The sequence below is a fragment of the Monocercomonoides exilis genome, assembly GCF_001643675.1.
Source record: "Monocercomonoides exilis strain PA203 chromosome Unknown scaffold33-1116896, whole genome shotgun sequence".
Taxonomy (NCBI): Eukaryota; Preaxostyla; order Oxymonadida; family Polymastigidae; genus Monocercomonoides; species Monocercomonoides exilis.
In genome coordinates, this window is record NW_027150578.1 from 1,005,421 (window position 1) to 1,022,663 (window position 17,243).

At 34.2% G+C, this 17,243-nt stretch overlaps 3 protein-coding genes across 3 annotated transcripts; 1 reads left to right on the plus strand and 2 right to left on the minus strand.

The window, feature by feature from the left end:
- Positions 1–733: 733 nt before the first annotated feature.
- MONOS_11823 (putative P-type ATPase (P-ATPase) Superfamily Protein) lies at positions 734–9,195 on the plus strand (the record flags this gene model as incomplete). The annotated part of the gene is made up of 3 exons (XM_067864392.1): positions 734–2,719; positions 2,975–3,235; positions 3,310–9,195. 3 exons carry the CDS (start codon positions 734–736, stop codon positions 7,339–7,341), a joined length of 6,279 nt encoding a protein of 2,092 aa, XP_067724500.1. The 3' UTR covers positions 7,342–9,195.
- On the minus strand, positions 9,190–10,155 carry MONOS_11824 (uncharacterized protein). Its single transcript, XM_067864393.1, has 4 exons — positions 10,026–10,155; positions 9,861–9,965; positions 9,643–9,805; positions 9,190–9,573 (listed from the first exon to the last, which is right to left on the minus strand). The coding sequence occupies exons 1-4, from the start codon at positions 10,114–10,116 to the stop codon at positions 9,465–9,467; spliced, it is 468 nt and encodes a 155-aa protein (XP_067724501.1). The 5' UTR covers positions 10,117–10,155; the 3' UTR covers positions 9,190–9,464.
- A 4,636-nt stretch (positions 10,156–14,791) lies between these two features.
- Positions 14,792–15,703, minus strand: MONOS_7419 (putative DDE superfamily endonuclease; the record flags this gene model as incomplete). Its single annotated transcript, XM_067877741.1, has 1 exon — positions 14,792–15,703. One exon carries the CDS (start codon positions 15,701–15,703, stop codon positions 14,792–14,794), a length of 912 nt encoding a protein of 303 aa, XP_067724502.1.
- Positions 15,704–17,243: the final 1,540 nt, after the last annotated feature.

Below are 17,243 nucleotides of genomic sequence, written 5' to 3' on the forward strand. Positions count from 1 at the left end.
TCAACAAAAGAATTCAACATAAATAAAAATTTGTCTAAATTAGATTTATAAACCTTAACATTTTTCTTTAAATTTCACTTTGCCCAACAAGATTAACCACATAAATTTCTTGAATCCACCGATGTGAAATGATAGTTTGAAAATTTAGAGTTTCATCGCTTATTAATGATTCAGAATTATTTAAAAAATATGAAACAACTGTTTAAATCCTTTTTTATTTCCTTTTCAGGAAGATAATGTATTTTCGGATAATTACGACAAAACAAATATGTTTATTCGTTCTTCAAATAAATCATATCAAACGCACACTCCATTGGTTGAACAACGGCCATTATCATCTTTCCATTTAACATCAGAAACAAGTTCTTCTTCGATTCCTTTTGCCAAATCTCCGAGCGGATTTCTTGGAACAAGAACAATGAGCGAATATACTTCATATTTTGGTTATACGTGTCCTTCTTTTTCAAATCCTAATTCACGTTATTTCGAACAAATTATGTCTCGACGAAAAGATAAACAAAAGCATTTTTCTTTATCTAGCTATCAAACTGAAAATATTATAAATACAAATTCTGACATTTCCTTAGCTCATTCATCACAAGTGAAAAATAATTTTAACGATCAACCTTCTTCACCATTATTGTTACCTTCACTTTGCACTTCTGCTTCAATTTTTCCATCGAGGCCATTTAACCAACCAACAAAACAAGAAATAGTTAAAACAGATGACAAGATGCGCCCTCAAAGTCCGTTGGATCCACTTCTTACAGATAATTTTTTGTCTTGGCAGCCAGTACATTCTGCACATCTGCAGCAATGCCCTGACACAGAAATCGAAATGTATGGCAAGAAATTCTCTGTCATCTATGATTACTATAAACTTCATATGCAGATGAAATGGCGGAAAAATGATGAATTGAGGAATCAATCATCGTTATGTCCTTCAGCATTTGCAAAGATTCAAGAAAGTGACGCTAAAAATGAAAAAAGCACATTAACTGAAAATTGTTTCGATAAAGATGAGGAAGGAAAAGAAGGTGACGAAAACAACATAATAACAGATAAAAGGGACGATGAAGATATTTACCTAAATGAAGAAGAAACTGAAGAGAAAAAGAGGCGATTGAGAATGATAAGACAGGAGATAAAGGAAGCAAAAGAATTCAGAAAGGTTTTTGGAGAATGGGTGAGGAAAGATTGGATTTCAGACAAAGATGAAATAGCTATGTGGGATGCAGCTGAACAAAAGATTAAGGAAAAGGAAGAAAAACAGATGCCTTGTATGGAAAACACTGAAAATAAGGGAAATCAAACAATATTGAATGTAAATGGGAAGCTAAACGAGAGCACACTGGAAGAACTTCAGATTTTGTTGAAAGAGGAATTGGAACGTGGAACATTAGAAAGCGACCTGAAAGAGCTGATGGAGAGCATTTCATCAAAAGCAAGCAAAGAAGAAAAAAGGCAAAGGATGAGGGAGATGTCAGAACTTGAGCGATATTTTGCTGAGATCGATGAAAAGAGAGGGAAGATACAGAAGAAGAGAAAAGAAGAGGAGGCACTTAAATGCGAAGGGATACAAAAAACAGAGGGAGAAGAGCAAATTGAAAATAACAAAGAGATGGACAACAAAGAAACAACCTCTGAAAATGCGTATTTGGGAGATGATAAAGAAGGCGAAACGGGCATACACATTTCATCAAATTTGGATGAAAGAAATGAACATTTGTCGAAAGCCATCCAGCAAAAAGGAATTTCTCTACATTCACTCACAAAAAGTTCTGTTTTCTTTTTTTCAACAAAGACAGATTCATCAGAACGAGAAAGTGATTTGGACAAGAAAGAAGACGATTTCCCATTGATGAGTCAGAAAGTCGATTTGGATGGAAATAATTGCCAGGAAATTCAAACTGAAGGGCATTTCTCTGATATTTCAAAAGAACTAAGTGAAAACTTGAAAAATTTATCAGAGCACTCAAAAGCACAGCTCTCCAACAATCTTCCACTGATTTTGAGAATGCAACCATTTTCTTCATCTCGTGTAAGTCCTTCTTTATCAACATCTCCAACATTTTATGAGCCTTTCATTTGTTCTCCCAATTCAACAAGAACAAGCCCTCAAATATCTCCAGAGACAAAAAAAATGCTGCGAAACATAAAATCTTCAAACGACCTTTGTTTCATCTCATCAAAATACAATTCATCGCCTTCTGAGTTGCTTTCTTCCTCTCCATTTGATTCAAAAGAGTCGGATGTTCCTGTTTACACAATGGACATAGCAGATTCTTCATTCAGCACTCAATCACAGCACATTCTGTCTGTCCAGACATTTTTAAATTACTCGCATGCTTCAGACGAAGTATATTTCATTGTTCCTCTTCTCTTCTTGCCTTTTTCTAAAACAGCATTCAACAGCCCGTTTGATGCACATTCATTTCAGAAAACGGCGAACGAAGTCTTATTGACGAAGAGAAAGAATTTCCATGAGGTTACCCTTTCAGTTCTTAATCAAAGGTTTTTCTTAAAGACACCACCACAAAGAAAGTTCTTATGGTGTTTTGACAAAGTTGAAGAAAACGAGAAGAAGCGCCAAAAGGTTTTATATTACAAAAAGCTTCATTCGCTAAACAACGGAACTCTGAAAGATTATTTAATTTCAAGAGATGGAGAATTAGAGCCTCAAAATCCAGTTGTTCAAACCGAATATTTTCCTCCTAATGTATATTTTTCAATTGTTTAGGAGAATATTCGTTGCTTATGTGGATAGCTTCTCAACAATTATCTGTAAAAAAATTTTTTTTCTTACCTTTTTTATCAATTTAAAATAATGACGCTTAATTTAAGGTGGCGAGGAGATTTAGCACAAGAGAATTTATTTGAATTACATGAATATTTGAAAATATTTGTTTAAAAAAATAATAATACATATGGAATATGGATAATTGTTGATCTAATAACTTTGATGGAAAAACAGACTGCCACAGGTGATTTGGTTGATCCAAATTTTACTTATCATAACATATCTGTAAAAGAAACAGCTAAGATTTTGCACACAAATCTTGAGACTGGATTGACGGACTCAGAAGCAGAAAAGCGCTTGAAACAATATGGCCCAAATGCTCTTCCAGCAGCAAAAAGACTGCATCCTATCCTTATGCTTTTAAAACAATTTCATAGCGTATTGATATATTTATTGCTGGTTGTTATGATCTTTTGCTTTGCTACTGAGCAAATTGTGTGTTTATCTTTTTCTTCATTTTTGCTTTTACGGATGACATTTGCCTTTCTTTTTAAAAATAAATATTTTAGCCGGAAGGTGTTGTTATTGCAGTTGTCTTGATTGCAAATGCAATTATTGGATACATTCAAGAAAGTCGTGCGGAAAAAGATACAGAAGCTTTGACAAAAATGCTTTCATTAAGCGCACTTTGCGTTCGGAATGGAATTAAAAAAGAAATTGAGTCATCAAAATTGGTTCCCGGTGACATTGTGGCCCTTACAGGTGGGGATAAGATTCCAGCCGATTGTAGATTGTTTGAATCAAAGAATTTTCATGCACAAGAAGCTGCTTTAACAGGAGAAACAACAACAAACCCAAAGACTGTTGACATTCTTGACAAGGATACAGTTCTTGGAGAACGCTCTAACATGGTGTTTTCTGGGACATATGCTTCTCAAGGTTCGGCAACTGCAATTGTTGTTAATACTGGGATTCATACGGAGATTGGAAAAATTAATACAATGGTACAAAATGTGGATGAGAAAAAGACTCCTCTCACAACTCAAATTGATGCATTCAATCGAGTTATTGTGATTTTATGCATAATCCTGATGGTTGTTGCCTTTGGTGCAGTTTTTGGTATGAATTATGGAATCATCACTTGGCAAGAGGCTATTATGTATGGTGCTTCCATTGGTGTAGCTGTTGTTCCCGAAGGAATGCCAGCTATTGTTTCGCTCACGCTTGCAATTGGTATGCAGAGAATGGCATCGCGCAAAGCCTTGATTCGTAGACTTCCAGCTGTAGAAACACTGGGTGCTGTCTCTGTTATCTGCTCCGACAAAACAGGAACACTGACAACAAACCAGATGACGACACGTGCAATTCTCCTCAGCAAAGCCAAGTACAGCGTTGGAGGAACAGGATACGATCCGTGTGAAGGAGAGGTGATGACAGAGACAGGAGAGTTGTCGCTGAAAGAGAAAGATGGAGATCCACGGAATGACTACACTTTGTCATATCAGCCAGGCTCAGATGGATTTGAGCTGATGCAGAAGAGAGTTATGGAATGGAAGGAAAGAAGACAGAGACATGCTGAAAGTGTGCTCAACATTGTGGGGATGAAGGCATCAGACGATGAGACCTTTATTGAGGAAAAGCAGAATGAGCAATCAGCATCTGATTCCTCTCATGCCCCGTTGGGAGCTGTTGATAATGTGCCTTCTGAGGTGACTCCCAAAGGCGAATCTCCGTTCTATGCCTATCCGCGTCTTGTACGTGCAATGGTCCGCTGTGGTGTTCTGTGCAATGATTCGTCGCTGGTTAAAAACGAGGAAGGAAGATGGACCATTCAAGGTGACACGACTGAAGGATCGCTTTTCCCTCTGGCTGTGAAATGCGGCCAGTCACCGGCTTCGATAATTGCGAACTGCCCCAGATTGGATGTCATTCCATTTGAATCAGACTTTGGATTCATGGCAACAATCAACAGATGCCCGAATGATGTGTGTGATGTGAAAAGCGCATTTGAAGATGCTTCATCATCGTCTTCGTCTTCGTCTTCATCATCAGAGCCTTCTCCTTCTCCTTCACCTGCTTCATCGCCAATGGACGAGATGATTGGAATGAGGAGAAAGAGCAAGAAATACCACGATATTCTCTTCCTTAAAGGAGCACCCGAGAAAGTGTTTGCTCTCTGCTCGACGCAATCATCAACACGCGAGGTGCACGGCTCGTTGGATGAAGATGTTGTGGCTGAGCCTCTCAATTTGGAGTATTGGAAGGAGCAGACAGAGAAAGTGGCTGCACTGGGCCTTCGTACCCTGGCACTTGCACAGCGCATTTGTGAGCCTGGCCGCTTTTTGACACCAGAAGAAGAGAAAGAGAAGAAGCGCAAGGCGCAGAAGGAAGCAATGGAAAGACAGAAAACAGCTGGCGGAGCAGACGGAGATGACGCAGAAGCCTTGCCTGTTAAAGCTGTTTCTCACAACGAGCCTTTGCAATTCGAAGAGATTTACAAAGGCGGATTCACTCTGCTTGGTGTGGTTGGAATATTCGATCCGCCACGTTCTGAGTCTCGCCGTGCAATCAGACGGTGCCGCCGCGCTGGAATCAGAGTGGTGATGATTACAGGTGACCACGCAAAGACAGCAGCAGCTGTTGGAGGATTGTTGGGGCTGAACCCGAACGAGACAAAGACATCCACAGAGCTCGCTCAGCTGTCTGAAGAAGAGCTGAGAGAGAATGTGAAACACATTGAAATATACTCACGTGCCACACCAGCTGACAAGCTGAGGATTGTGAAGGCACTTCAGGCAGAAGGATTTATCACAGCAATGACAGGCGATGGAGTGAATGATGCACCCGCACTGAAGCAGGCACATGCAGGAATTGCGATGGGGATCAACGGGACAGAGGTGGCAAAGGAGGCATCGAAGATGATTCTTCTGGATGACAACTTTGCAACCATCGTGTCTGCTGTGGAGCAAGGAAGGATTGTGTACAACTCGTTGAAGCGATCCATCTCGTTCATCTTGCCAACAAACGTGGCAGAAGGCTCTGTTTTGTTTGTGTCCTCGTTTATTTCACCAATTCCTCCGATCAATGCACTGCAGATTTTGTGGGTGAACACCATCACCTCAATCACTCTTTCCTCTCTCATTCCTTTCCAGAGAGGCGAACAGAATGTGCTGACTGTTCCTCCACGTGACACAAAGAAGGGATTCTTGACTTCGACAATTATCATTCGTACTCTGTATGTTGGGTTCCTGATTGCAGCCATTGTCATCTTGTGGTTCTATCTGAATCTGCCGTATCCAGTGAACAAAGAGCTCAACGGCGAGTTGGTGAAGCATTACTCGACAATGGCAGTGAACATTATTGTTATGTGTGAAATCACCTTTTTGTTCAACTGTGTCTATCTGAAGGACAATGCGTGCACGCCCTTCGTGTTCAGAGACATCGGGTGGCCGTCTCTTGTGTCGATTGTGATTCTGATTGGGCTGCAGATGATGCTGACATACACCCCTGGGCTGAACGAGGTGTTTGGGATGAAAGGGATCTCGTTCATCGACTGGCTCATTGTGATTGCCTTTGGTGTGGGGGTGTTTATTGTTGTGGAGATTGAGAAGGCGATTCGTCGCTGTGTCCACGCCATTCAGCGGAAGAGGAAGGGAATCTCTGTCGACATGGACGACGACGAGGAAGACACAGAAGAGAACAAAAAGAGAAGAAAGCTGCTGAGATCAGAAAGGAAAAAGAAAAAGTACGAAAAATCTGCAAAGAGCCCAAGCGACAATCAAAGTTCATCATCGTCTTCTTCTTCTACTTCTTCTTCTTCTTCTCCTGTAACAACAATGTCAACAATGCCAGTTAAATCTTCTTCATCACAGGCAGCTGATAAACAATCAAGTCCATCAGAATCAAAAGCGGTTGAGATGTCGACATTCTTTATGTCTCCAGCTGCAGCTGAATCTTCATCAAGCTCTGAAACACAAAAGAAGGAAGAAGAGGAAAAGAAGAAACAAGACAACGAAGAAAAAGAAGAAAAAGAAAAAGAAGAAAAAGAAAAAGAAGAAAAAGAAGACGAAGAAAAAAGAAAGATGGAAGAAGAGGAAAGAACAGAAATGGAAAGGAAGAGAAAAGAAGAAGAGGAAGAAGAGAGAAAAAGAAAAGAAGAGGAAGAAAAGAAAAGAAAGGAAGAAGAAGAGGCAGAAAAGAAAAGAAAAGAGGAAGAAGAAGAGAAGAGAAAGATGGAAGAGGAGGAAAGAGAAAGAAAAGAAGCAGAAGAGAAGAAGAGAAAAGAAGAAGAAGAAGAACGCTTAAGAAAAGAAGAGGAAGAAAGAAAGCAAAAAGAAGAAGAAGAGAAGAAGAAAGAGGAGGAAGAAGAGAAGAGAAGAGAAGAGGAAGAGAAAGCAGCAGAAGAGAAAGAAACGAAACAAGAAGAAGACAAACAAGAAAGTGGCTCAACAGCCGAACAAGCAGCAGAGTCAACCGAAGAGCCAACGGTTGAAACCCCATCGACTGAAACAGAAGAGCAATCAGCTGCCGAACAGCCTCCAAAGCAGACAGAAAATGAGGCAGCGGAGTCAGCTGCCAAAGCAGACGAGTCAAGCGAATAGGGATTTACATCTCGAAGTGAGAAATGAAGGGGCAATCACACCAGTCAACTCATCAACATTGATTGTGGCTTCTTTAATTCCACAGTCTGTTCCTTCGACAGCACCACCTTTCCTTTTTCTTTCCTTTCTTCTTTCTTTTAACTCCGAAAGTAGTGCTAACTAAACATTAAAGACCTTTTTCATTAGCATGCTAATGGAATAAGACATTCACAGTTAATTTGCCTGAAGATACAAATAAATACTCAAACATCAGAATTCTATAATAACCAACTGACAGATCATAAGGACTATCAAAAGCTCTTGATTCACTTGTTCAGATTTCAGTTATTTACACATAATTTATGAATAATTGGGCATCTAATATTCACAGATGGTGCTGCCAGCAATATTCTCTTTATTTTCATGACTAAACTTCTTATAAGAGCCGATGAACTGAAGATGCCATGCGAAGTCTGTTGCTTCGCATCTGCTTTCATTTGGTTCATCTTTCTTCAGAAATGGATGAAGTTTTTCAAGCAACTTTACATTTTGGACAAAACATTCTACGTCTCTTCAACTTGTTCCAATTCATCGTATTTCTGTATATATGTGTGTATGTTTATCTGCGAAATTGATGTTTTCTAAATGAAAATTAACAATAAATCGCAGACTGATACAAATTTATGGATTTTATATTCAGCCTGTATGGATCATTACAATTATGCATTTTTTGAAGTGATGTGTAGGTCATATTCAATTGAAAAGTGCATCAAGTGAATGAGAAGAATTGGAGTTGCTTTTTTAAACCAATTTCTGTAAATGAAGCAAAAGGACACATCTTGTTAATGTTGAAGAATATTTATGAGTCTGATAATAGATGAACATGGCGAACTGAATTATGTTGTTTGAATTCGGATTATTTGAACTTAAAGTGAAAATAGAAGCGAAAATTACAGAGCAAAAATCGGCAGACGAAGATAACTTATGCCACACTCATTTTGCATGTTGAATTTAACAGAATCTTGGAGTTTTTTATTTTCACGTTAGTTTTGCCAAAATTTCTGTTATGAGCTTATTGTTCATGCGAAATGAAGATTTAGGCTGTCCGCCTGTGGTTATAGTTATCATTCCCTTTGATTACAATATTGAAGATTGTTTATTCGTCTTCACATATTATTTCTTGATGATATGTTGCTGCTCCGTTTTAGTGGGATACTTTTCGGAATTCAGCCAATCAGTTAAATATACTCTTGTTTTATTGAGGCTGAATTATTTGTTGTGCTTCATCTGAAGTCATTTCTTTTGCTGTCTAACTTTTTCACTATTCTAATTTACTGGTTTTCTCTCTTGTCCTCATTTGTTCCAATTCCTTTTTGAACTTATTTTGTACAGAATTTTGTGGATGTGATTGTTCTTAATCATTTCTTATTCGAGATGTATATTTATGGATGCATTTACTTGTGCTTGTAATAAATAATTAAATTTTCATGATGGATATTCTGCTTATTAGAATTATTATTAGTTTGACTTTTTTGAGAACGATTCAAGAAGAAATTTATGAATTAATTTCTTGACAATTTTGAAATATTTTATTTATCATGATTATTATTTCTTTTTTTCAAATGTTTTCTTAATGCGTCTTTTTTTTGAAAAGAATGTATATGCTTCAGTGAATTTTGCTTCAAACTCTTTTTTTATTAATTTTTTAAAATCTTCTTTAGAAAGTTATTCATCAACTTGTGTCTTTAATTGTATTTTTATCTCCCGTTTTTAACATCCAATAATTCCACGATGATTGGGGGATCATTTAAAGTTATATCGCAGCATTCACATCACAAATATCAAACAATAAAAGAAATGCTTGCGCTATTCTTTTCCTATATAGCCTTTATGTTTCATGAACACAACAATTATTATAATTTAAGGAAAAAAAATAAATATCAAAGAAATGAATTAATGACAGAACATAGAATTAAGATAAAAAATATTTCAAAACAACTGTAAGTTAGAATCAATTCACTCATCAAGAAATGATCACCTCAAAAAGGCAACCCAAATTGAAACATATAAAGTAATTCGTTGAAACAATGAATTGACAAAATTCATTAAATGAAAAGTCATCTAAAACCACTACATAAAGAACTTTATTGTATTTGCTTGTATCCCTTCTTAGCTTTTTTCTTTAGATATTTTATCAAAACAATGGCGCCCAACGCAAGACATAGAATAGCAGTAAAAATGGATGTTATAATGCTACATAACATTCAACAAAGAAGAAAAAAATAAAATAATTGCATTTATAACAACAAAAAAGCTTCATACCCTAATGTTATATCAGATTTAAACATCTCATTTTTCAGTTGCATGCACGAAGCTTCGTTAACTGCTAAAAGATCATCCTTTGTAGATTGATCGGTCAATTTTTCCAAAGCACCTTTTGAAACCCAGTTGCATAAGTCAGTTCTATTTTTAGGATTTTCTTTTCCTAGATTATTTAGAAATTAAAACAAATGATTGAAAAAAACATAAGCATTCAAAACCTGGATAATCGAATGATGGCAATTTTGTGCAATCTGTGAGATAATAATTTTTTAGATCTGCCTTGGATTTAATTCGCTCACTTTTCTTGATCCTTTCCTCAACATCTAAAAAAAATCAATATATTTATATTTTTAGCAATGCGAAAAATTGTTCAAGAAATATACCAGTAATAATCTCTCGACATTGCCAAAAAATATTCACATATGCACATGATGTTAAACCGAAAAGGGCAAGCAATAAATAAAGATGTTTCATGATTTAAAGTAAAATGGAGAAATATGTGATCTAAAATTTATTTAAATATTATTTTTTTTGCTTTTTTAAAGGATAATAGTTCAAAAGTGATCTTTTCAATTCATAACATTTGATAAAATTGGAAAAAAAGGTGACACACATAAGCTTTTCTTTTCAACGTTTTGAAATATATTTGTGAAGAATTTGTTGCTTGAAAAATTGAAAAGGAATAATTGTATCTTCTGAAATGTTTCCATAAAAGTTTTTTCTTTGAAAGATGGAGAAAAATACACAATTGGAAACACCTTTTGTTTTTATTTGTTGTAGTCAAAAAAAAAAAAAAAAAAAAAAAAAAAAAAAAAAAAAAAAAAAAACTTCCATTAAGACAAAAGGAAAAAAATATTACCTGAATATTTATAAAGATGCAGAATGAAATCAACGTTTATGTGCAAAACAATAGCAAAATTAAACAAAGACAAAAATCTTTTGTTTCTTTATTGATTTCACATTTACCGTTTTTAAATTGAGTTCACAATTTAATAATCATTAGATGAATTGAACAATTTTTATGTAATTGTGAAATTTTTGAAAAATTTTGAAATTCGTATATGTCATTTTGAAATAATCAAGTAATTTTGAAATTTTTTAGAAAAATTGAAAATAAGGTAGTTATTTTAAGTTTCACCAAAAAATTTCAAGTTTACAAAAATTGTGGGAAGATCTCATATTATTCACAGTATTTTTTGCACATTCGAAAATAGCTCTTTATTTATCATTAATATTATTATTTATGTTTTATACAATTTTCAAACCATTTAACAACAAATAATGCGAAATATATCATTTTTCGTATTTTTGTGTCAATCGTAAAGGAATAAAAATATTATTTTTTGTTTAATGCGATTATTAAAATGTTTCCATGAACAATAAATGATTGTTATTATTCAAAACATTTCAAATTTTCAATTTTAAATGTTCAAGAATCTGAATTGCTCTAACCTTAAAAAAACATCAAAAATAAATGAAAAGAGCAAAAAAGAAATCAAAAATGTTTCAAATATTAATGTTATGCACAATAATGAATATTTCCTGAAGAAAAAAATGTTCCTGTTGCTTGTAAAATAGGCAAAAAAATCGAAAAAGAAAATCAAGTTAGATTTAGATAATGCATGTTCAATATGCAACTTTATATTCAATATTAACACTATTCAAAGCTTTTTGTAAATCTTATTGTTTCTTCGTTCTCCTCATGTTCTTCTTCTCAATATATTTTAACTTTCAATCTTTAATATTATTTTAATCCATTTCTCTTGTTAATTTCAATGAAAATTTCATCGCCTCATTTCTGCCTTCCAAGAAAATTCATCAAAGCCTAATCCTCTATTCTGCTTCCGCTAGAATAACTTCACATTCTCAATTCTATTAAAAACTGGTAAAGAAGAAGATTCTTTCAGAAGAATCCCTTCTCATCTCTTTTCGCTGTGTTGCCTTCTTCTTCTCTCCATTTCCTCCACAACAACAATAATGCCATCCCACCAAATATCACAATCCCTGTCTCCCCGTCTTCCATTCCCCTTCTTCCAACCAATAAAAAATAAATACCTCCATCCTTTTTCTGTCTCTTTCCATTGCAATACACCCTCTCGTGGTAAACCCCTCATCTTCCTCTGCCTCCACACCTCCAATGCAAAGTGTTACACCCCATGTTCCTTCTTCCCGTCTTCCTCCGCCTCCACCTCCATCCCTTGCCCTGCAAATGAGAGGCGCGGCCAAACTGTCCACCCAACAAAAGATAAAAAAAGAAAAAAGAATATCTCTTACTTTTTTTTCTTCAACCTTACTTCTCTTTCTTATCAAACATAAGCCCATAAAATCTCTTCTCTTTGTTCCGCCTCATATGAACCCTCCTCTCTCTCCCTGCATTTGAAAATAAAGAAACATCTCCTCCACACATCTCTCTATCTCTCATCTTCCCCTCCAATAAATATATTCCATTCACTCCACCCATCTTCCACCCTTCTTGTTTTCCCCTCTTATCCCACCTCCTCCGTAACAAATTCATTTTCTCCAACAAATAACACAACTTCCACTCCTTCTAACTCACAAAAATCGAAAAAACAACCTTTCCAAACTCCATCCAAACCCATCCCCCACGCATCCATTTTGCCTCTTAAACCTCCCAAAAACACCTCTTTTCCACAAAAAATATTCTTTTATCGCTCCTTTCCCTCTCAAAACCCTGTCTCCTCCAAAAGCTCAACCCCATCGCCACACACCACAAATCCATCCTATTGTTATCACATTGTCTTCATATGCCAATTCAGCCACGACACATCGAGTTGTGCCCCTTTTCTTTTGTGGCTCTAATTCGTTATGGAACATGATCAAGAAATGTCAAATGCTCAGACTGCCAACGGAGTGAGATTCCGAAACTAAAACAAAGACAGGTTGACCAAGTGAATTATTTTCAGAGATATGGCAGATGAGACAACAACAGTTTTATTTTTAGGGAAGCTGGAATTATTCATTTTGATTGTTAGAATGATGTGGAGCATCAATATTTTCAATGGAAATGAAGAATTTTCAATGTATGCATTTTATATTGTTCTATTTGTTGTGAAGATATTTCCATCCATATCCTCTCCAAAGTCGTGATTCAGGCAAATTATTTAAAATGGACAATTTATTCCATGCAGAGGAAAACAGCAAGGAAGCGAGTCAAATGTTACCTTTAAAATATATTGGAGCCAGAATGTATTTTGTGACGAATATTTATGTTTCTTATTGTTGACTCAACTTGAGCGATGGATATAAATACGATGAAAAATGAATTTTGCGGAACGGACAGCCTCTGAATGTGAAAAACTTGTGGACATAAGAGATTTTTTTTTAACTTACGATGATGATGATGAACTCTGTTCGAAGAAAAATGTGAAATAGATATTAAGGAAGAAAAAAATTATGAGAGAAAAAAAAGAATAAAAACGAGGAAAAAAGGCTGAACAGTTAGTTTGAAGACAAACATAAATGAAGCTGTTCTTTTATTGAAGCAAGAACTTGGAGGAATTGAAGAAAAGATACTGTGCTGTCGGGATGCATCAATGAGATCTATTTTTTTAGATATTTCATTTTCAAATTTCTTTTTTGAAGAAATCCCTCAAAAAAATGTTTGAAATTGTAATAAATATCGTTTATTGTGATTTTTTCCCAATTGTTTATCAAAAAACAGTAGCGTAAAAAGGTTTTATTTGAATTATCTTAAAAAATCACAAAAAAATATCTTTTATTAGTCTTTTCAATTTATTTTTATAAAAAAAACAGCAGCGTATTTTTTGATAAAATGTTTTGAAAAACTTCATGAATATGCATAACATATTTTTACACAGAAAAATTTTGTCCACCTGAGTTATTGCAAAATTCCCCAAAAATTTCAAAATTTCCACAGACAATTTCAAAATAATTGGGTAATTTTGAAATAACTTAATAATTTTGGAATTTTTTTTTATTTCACAATTCATCTATTATTTTAATTGTCTTAGAATGATAAAAGAAAAAAAAAGTGTGGTATTTTTATCCTAACTTTTTTTTATCCGGACAAAAATTTAAAATTAAAATATCTCAACAAATATTCAATATTAATTTACAGAAATTTGCATAGTTGTATATTATCATATATGACATCTATTCATATGTCTAAATTTTTATGTAAAGTTCCTTTTGTTTAATTTTCAAATAAAATGAAAATTTCATTTTTCGATCAAATTTCTGTTCCCACTCACAAAATTTCTCTGTCATGAATATAAGATCTTGACAATGTTATTATTTTTGTTATTGAGTAGTTTCGTGAGTGGGAACAGAAATTTGATCGGTATATGAAAATTTTACTTTATTTGAGAATTAAACAAAAGGAACTTTTCAAAAAAATTCAGACATATGCAAATTTTTAATAGCAGTGTTGTATATTTTTTGAAATAAATACTTTTTATTTTTGAAAATCCGACTTTTGATGAATTTTTCTATTTTAATAAAACGATTCAATTCATCTTTTATACGCACAACATATTTTTTCCATGATATAAACAATTTAGGTTATTTTTTATTTTTTAGAAATTTGCTTGTCTAGATTGTATGGAAATCCATCATTTTTGAAAAATCATTGTCAAAGGGATAACTTAAAAAATATTTTTGACGAAACTTAACAACATCCAAGTGAATTTAACACATTCATCAATAAATATGATAGTTATGTAAATTTTCTTTATTGATGAAATTTAAAATGCTTCAGTAAAGATTCCATTGAAAAATTTTTTAATTTTTTTATTGAATATTTTTTTGAGTAAAATTTCTAAGAAATTTGAATACCATCGGTGCTTAACCCGCACCCTGGTGCCAAACTCGCCCCCTCTCAATTTTGCAAAACACAAATATTATTGTTATTATTTCTACAGATTTCTTTATGTTTGCTATAAAAAAGAAAAGGAATATATGATTGAAATGAAATGACTGCATAAAAATGCTCTGCAAAAGTTAATAAATAATTAAATATCCATCTTCAAATAACTTTGAACAAAGTATTCTCCATTGTTGCTAGAAGTGAGAACAACAAAAACAATATTCACTTGTTTTTCATTATTGATCTCAACTTTTCGCGGTTCCAAACTTTTCTATTATAAAAAGAAAGATAGATAGAAAGAAACTACGATGACAAAGAAGAATAATATTTTTTGAGAAATTCAATTTCTTTTTTACTAAAACCCGGTGAAACTGCTCTTTGAATTGGCTTTTCATTTTCCATTTTTCTTCTTTCCTCATCGCTTCCTCCACTCACATCATCGTTCACGATTTCATATATTTTCTTTTTCTTTTTCTGCTTTATTTCTCTTTTATCTTCATTTGAAGAAGAGCTTGACAAAAGAATGTTGAATTCTTTTCGAGAATGCTTTGTTTTTAAAGTTGAAGAAGTCGAAGAAGCTTTTGAATTTTCAATTTCTTTATATTTCGATCGAAGAAATGCAAGATGCTTTTCAGCATCTTCAAATTGTTTTTTCAATTCGAAGCTATCCAAATCTTCAATAATTGTTGTTGAATTTAATTCGTGATCATCAGATGGAAAAGAACAGGTCGGTATGTTCGATGAAGTTGATTTTGCTGAGTTTGCTTTTTCTGCAGTATAAATATCTGATGGTTTTGATGAAGCTGAAACACTTTGCCTTTTTGGTGGAAAATAGCTTCCAAAAAGTTCTTCACACCAATCTTGAGACGAAGAACGAAGATCTTCTTTCAATGCAGATGTTTCTAAAGGTGCTCCTGCCACTCTTGAGAGCACAGGGGCTGCAGCAACAGGCAAAACTCCTGTCTTTATGAATGCTGCTTTTATTGTTGAAGGTGAACATGCAGCTGCCAAGGCTTCAGGAAGAACTTCTACGAGTTGTGTTCGATAAGAAGAGAGGGAGAATGGAGATGGAATGACAAATTTGTTGTTCAATGTTGATTTCAGTCGAGAAAAGTTACAGGAATCGCACGGTTGAAGTAAGTGTGTCATGTTGGGTGGGAATCGCTTCAAAATGATGTTGTTTTTTTTCAGCGGCTTCAATTTCAAATTCATCATTATGTGTTGAATGATTGTCTATCAACAGAAGGGCACGATGTGAGCTGGTTGGTTTGACTTTCTCTGCGATAAATGGAATCCAACAATTGATCATGTTATGTCAAAATTTTTTTGAAAAGTTCCATTTGGGTGATTCTTTTTGAAAAGTCACAAATGTTTAATTTTCAAAAATATGTCCAAATTTTTTTGAAAAGTTCCTTTTGTTAAATTTTCAAATAAAGAAAAAATTTCATATTTCGATCAAATTTCTGTTCTCGCTCACCAAATTTTGCTGCCATGAAAATAAAATCTTTACAATGTTATTATATCCATTCAAGAAAAGTTTCGTGAGTGGGAACAGAAATTTGATCGAAATATGAAATTTTTTCTTTATTTGAAAATTTAATAAAAGGAACTTTTCAAAAAAATTTAGGCATATCGAAAATTTCATATTTTGCTCAAATTTCTGTTTCAGCTCACAAATCTCCTCAAGAATGTTTGAAATAGCATTATCAAGATTTTGATTCCATTTAAGTTAAGTTTGATATTTGAAAACAATATATTTATCAAAATATGAAATTTTTGATTTATTTGAAAATTATACATTTGTGACTTTTCAAAAAGAATCACCCATATATCTGATATCAAATGATGAAAGAGAACGAAACTCTTTCGGGAGAGTTTTCTTAGGGAAAAGAAGAAAACGAGGCAACGATGATCCGACAGCGCAGACACAGAGGCAAATTGTGGCATTCGGTTCTTTTGGAGGCGATGGAACGCATGGAGGAGTTTGATCTTTGAAGCAAACAACCAATTTTGATGAAGATTCCCCGCAAGTGATTGAAGATTCGTCGAAATTGTATATGTCGGATGATGTGATGTTATAGTCTGAAATAAAAGCTGACAGTTCTGAAAATCATCTGCTAATATTTTCTGGTGACTGTGCTTTGATTTTTGCAACTTCTATTGGCCTTGCTATAGCGGCTTTCAAAATTTCGCTTCGTTGAATTAATTTGTATGCATAATTTTTTTTGATCATTTTCAATTCATTCTTAAATTTTGGATCATTTTCGATCAGATCGACACACTAAACCATTCAAAAAAGTTAAAAAAGCATGAAAATAAATATTACGAACCATGTTTTGCACATCACGAATTCGAACAACTGTTTGGTTAGACAAAAGAACCAAAACTTGGTTTTCAATTGTTTCCAACTGGTTGTCTGTGAATGTTTGTGAATGTCCATTCCTTCCGACCTCTCTTCCTGCTTTCTCCGCTCGTATCCCTCGTTTTCGAGCGTTCTTTGAAATAACTTTGGCTTTCATTGCAGTTGCATATTTCACTTTGAAATTTTGTCGAATCGCTAATAGCTTTTTTGATGGGGATTTGAACGCGCGATATTCACTTGTTGCCAGAACTCTGTGCAATTGAGATGATGATAATTCTGTTTTTTCTGTCATCAAAATTTGGAATTATCAATTACTCCAGAATTATCAAAATTAATGTTTCTGTCATAAGCAATCCTTTTCAGATGTATGGTTTGAAATTTTGTAAATATTTA

Coding starts and splice junctions, on each gene's coding strand:
- MONOS_11824 (XM_067864393.1), bottom strand. CDS start 10,116: ATGAAACATCTTTATTTATTGCTTGCCCTTTTCGGTTTAACATCATGT. Junction 9,966..10,025: donor ATGTCGAGAGATTATTACTG/GTATATTTCTTG, acceptor GATTTTTTTTAG/ATGTTGAGGAAAGGATCAAG. Junction 9,574..9,642: donor AAATCTGATATAACATTAGG/GTATGAAGCTTT, acceptor AATGTTATGTAG/CATTATAACATCCATTTTTA.